The sequence below is a fragment of the Phaethon lepturus genome, unplaced genomic scaffold, assembly GCF_000687285.1.
Source record: "Phaethon lepturus isolate BGI_N335 unplaced genomic scaffold, ASM68728v1 scaffold31651, whole genome shotgun sequence".
NCBI classification, from domain to species: Eukaryota; Metazoa; Chordata; class Aves; order Phaethontiformes; family Phaethontidae; genus Phaethon; species Phaethon lepturus.
Window position 1 is genome coordinate 13,854 of NW_010517503.1, and position 3,915 is coordinate 17,768.

General features: G+C 54.6%; 1 protein-coding gene across 1 annotated transcript in view; it reads left to right on the forward strand.

Moving 5' to 3' along the window:
• SRL (sarcalumenin) overlaps nucleotides 1-1,694 on the forward strand; it is a gene marked incomplete at its 5' end in the record, with an annotated part of 13,705 nt that extends 12,011 nt beyond the window's left edge. The window contains 2 exons of the mRNA XM_010296425.1: nucleotides 263-1,507; nucleotides 1,554-1,694. Coding sequence (XP_010294727.1) covers nucleotides 263-1,074 — 812 coding nt within the window. The remainder of the gene's footprint in view (nucleotides 1-262; nucleotides 1,508-1,553) is intronic.
• Nucleotides 1,695-3,915: the final 2,221 nt, after the last annotated feature.

A 3,915-nucleotide genomic window follows, 5' to 3' on the forward strand; every position in this document is an offset into this window, starting at 1 on the left:
TGGAGGTGAGGCTCAGGGAGACACGTAGTCGCACGCCCAGACACACAGGGATGGGTTTTCTTGCCAAGAAACTCTGAAGTGTTTTTAGCACATGAGAAACAGGTTCTAGGCCGCATGGGAAGTCTGCTGTGTCTCACACCCTGTCCAACCCAGAGAAGGCACGAGACACGGCAAGCTCAAGGTTTCTCTATCCTTCTTGACCTGAAGGGACTCATCCTGTGCTGGCCATTTCTGCTGGATTTCTCTCTCTCCTCTCCTCAAGGTTACCCATTCAACGACGTGTGCCAGTGGTTCATTGACAGAGCTGATCTCATCTTCGTTGTCTTTGACCCTACGAAGCTGGACGTGGGCTTGGAGCTGGAGATGCTGTTTCGCCAGCTGAAGGGCCGTGAGTCTCAGATCCGAATCATCTTGAACAAAGCCGACAGCCTGGCTACCCAGGAGCTCATGAGAGTCTACGGTGCCTTATTCTGGAGCCTGGCTCCTCTCATCAATGTCACGGAGCCACCCAGGGTGTACGTTAGCTCCTTCTGGCCCCACGAGTACCATCCGGATACCCACAAAGACCTGTTCCTCAAAGAAGAGATATCGCTCCTGGAAGATCTCAACCAAGTGATCGAGAACAGGATGGAAAATAAGATCGCCTTCATACGCCAGCACGCCATCCGGGTGCGTATCCACGCCCTTTTGGTCGATCGCTATCTACAGACCTACAAGGACAAAATGACCTTCTTTAGCGATGGAGAACTGGTGTTCAGGGACATTGTGGAAGATCCTGACAAATTCTTTATCTTTAAGTCCATTCTGGCAAAGACCAATGTCAGCAAATTTGACCTCCCCAACCGCGAGGCTTACAAGGACTTCTTTGGCATCAACCCCATCACCAGTTTTAAGCTGCTGTCTCAGCAGTGTTCCTACATGGGAGGGTGTTTCCTAGAGAAGATTGAGAAGGCCATCACGCGTGAGCTTCCCGATCTCTTGGGAAGCATCGGCTTGGGGAAGAAGCCCAATATTCTCTCCTGCGACATCACTGGCTGTGGCGAAACCCCAAAGAATCGCTACAAGAAACCCTAAGGTGTTCTGTAATATAACCGTCTATGTGTTCCTACCGGTGAATGAGCTTATGTCTTATCTGTCCAAGAAGCCATGGTTTGTTAACCCTTTGAGTGCCACACTGGCAAAGGCTACTGTACGATGAGGACTTTGAGTCATTGACATCGATGGCAGGGGAAGATGGGTGGGCATAAGAGAATAAAAACTGTGAATTCCTGAGATTTTATCTTTGTTCTTTTGAGTAGAAGGCAATGTTTAAGCTGTAAGTATGAGCAATGCACAGTGAGCTGGGACTGTAGCTGCTTTTTCACTGGTGCCAAGAGTGCATGAACAGGAGTTTCAACCTCTGCATACCTGAAGCCGGCAGGGAGCGAGAATGAGGTCACGGCGTGAGAGCCCAGGGGAGAGCTGTGACACACTAACCCAGGGCAGCACCGGGAGCCCCCGGGGCACAGCGCTGGGCAATGAAAGAGAGGCCAGGTCCCATCTGTTGTTTTCAGGCACAAACGTCCTACAAATCTCTGCAAATACTGATCTTGTTTTCCTTTCTGAGACTTTTAGGTCGCCTGGTGAGTTCTCGTTTTGCGTAACAGCCGAGTTGAACTTCTGCAGCCTTCACCTGGGCGTTCGCCTTAAGAAGAGGCTTTTGTGGGGGCATTTGTAGCTCCAGACAGGTAGTCTTGATGGGATTTGCAAGTCCATGTCAGAGGAAGAAGTGGGCTGGAAAGGAACTGAGCTTTGCTGGAGGAGGAGGACCGGCACCCCAAATCACACAGTCCCACAAGGAGCCGTGAGCAGGTTTTCCTCTCTCGGGGCCAGCACAGGGACAGGGCACTTCGTGCCTGCTGGCAAGTCAAGCCTGAGGATCAGCAGGGCTCCGAGGGTTAAGGGTTTGGCAGCTTGAGCTTGTTCAAGTCGATGTTGCTGTTTTCTCAGCCAGAGCCCCGTGGTTTTGCCCTCTGTGGAGGGACGCAGGAATGGGGGGTCACCAGCCGCATCCTTTTGCCCATCTGCTGATCTGTTCTCCCTAGGACAATCCAGGAAGGTTTCTGCGGCTTGTTCGCCAAACTTCCCCCATTTTAGCCATGATTTTGTTGGCTCATCTCTGTGCATTGGTGCTCAGTCCTGGGAGGAGAAGGAGTACAAACCAACCAAGATGGTTGCCCTCGATGGAGACTGGCGCCTTCGAGCCCATCAACGACCTGCTGAAGGTCCTTTCTCCTTCCTGCTGCCAAATTACCACAGCTAACGCTGCTCTCCAAGAAATCTCTGAAGCAGAGGGACTTACCTTTGACAGGAACAGGAAGACGTGGAGGTGCTGGGTGAGGCAAGAGAAAGGCAAAAAGAATAAAACTAGAAATGGAAAGCTCTGTTGTGATGGAAAGGGTGTGAAGAGCAGCACCCCTCATCTCCAGGTGCCCAACGAGACATGGGCTGGGGCAGAAGGTCTGTGGGAGCTCCACGTCCCCAGGCACTGAGGCCAGGTGCTGTGAAGAAGAGGTCCCCTCGAGTCCAGGAGAGTTTGGGGGATGTCGCCCCAGGGAATTCCCATGCTCCTTGCCTCTGCTTCGTGGTAGGATTCTACCATTAAACTAATGAAGATGAGACGCAAATCTACAGCCAGGCATGGGAAGGGGCATGGCTCGTACGGAGGGATTTTGCCCGTAGCACAGAAGGGACCGGAGGTATGAGTGAAGGCAAGCAGAGTGTCAGAGACAGCCGCAGCCAGAACAGCCCGGAGAGAAGTGATGTGCTCGTGAGCCAGCGCCGCGAGGTCTCAGACCTGCCCCAGAGCTACTGCCTCGCCCCGCCGCTGTTCCTTCTTCTTTCTCCTACATGATCCTGTTGCTCATGGGCGTCCCCCTCTGCCTCACCCACTCCTCCTCACCCCTCACCCTCCTCCACCGGGCTAGTCTGCATGGTTTCCTTAAGAGTTAACAGAATAGAAACACCAGCAGAAATGGGCTAATGTTGTCACTGCTCCTGCCGTCACACTGTGTGTCACTGTCACGGCAAGCGAAGGTCATCAGACGTTTCTGTCTCCAAGCGCCGTATCGCGCCATCTCTTTCCTTGCTGCCCTCTCCCCGCAAAGCCCGTGGGCTCTGGGGTACGCAGGGAAAGGCCCCCCATCTCAGGAAGGAGCTCTGACTCTCCCTTATAGCCCTGAACCCAAAGGCACCATCGCTCTGGTCTCAGGCCGCTCCCGTCGTTCTCCCTATCCCTTCTCCCTTTTCAGCACCCGCACGCCCCGTGTGAAGCGCCTGCGTCCCGCGTGGGGCTCCTCTGTGATGGCCAAAACCCTTTTTCCTCCCTCAATATCGTACGTTAGGCTTCTCTTTCCCAAGGGATGGCAGCGGTGGTCTGAAGCTGGGGCTGTTTTCTGCCCCGTGACGCATGCTGTCGCGGCTTCGTGCTGGCTCGGGGAGATGCCGACACCGAGATGCTTTCTCTCCCGTGGATCCGAGCGGCTGTCAGTCCCAGGAGATCGCAGTCCCCAGCCCAGCTCTCTCCGAGCTTTCTTAGGGGAGCTCTGGGAATCTGGGGGCGGAAATGGGGAGCGGGGAGACCTTTTCATTTTGCCAAGAAGCCCCAAGCCCTTGTGCCCGCGGCAGCGGGGGGATGAGCATCTCACCCGAGAGCCTCGCAGGAGGGAGGGAGCTGGGACACAGGCCCGTGTGGATGCCTGCGATCGTGTGCATTGGGATAAAACTGTCAGCTTGAACATCAGCCTGTCTAATAAAACCTGGTATTTTCCAAACACACTCCCTGGAGATGCTTGTTCTGTTTCTGCTGCCGGGGCTGGGGTGGCCAGGGGGGTGCAGCTGCAGGCAGCGAGGCCGAGCTCCCGTCTCCTTCCCCGC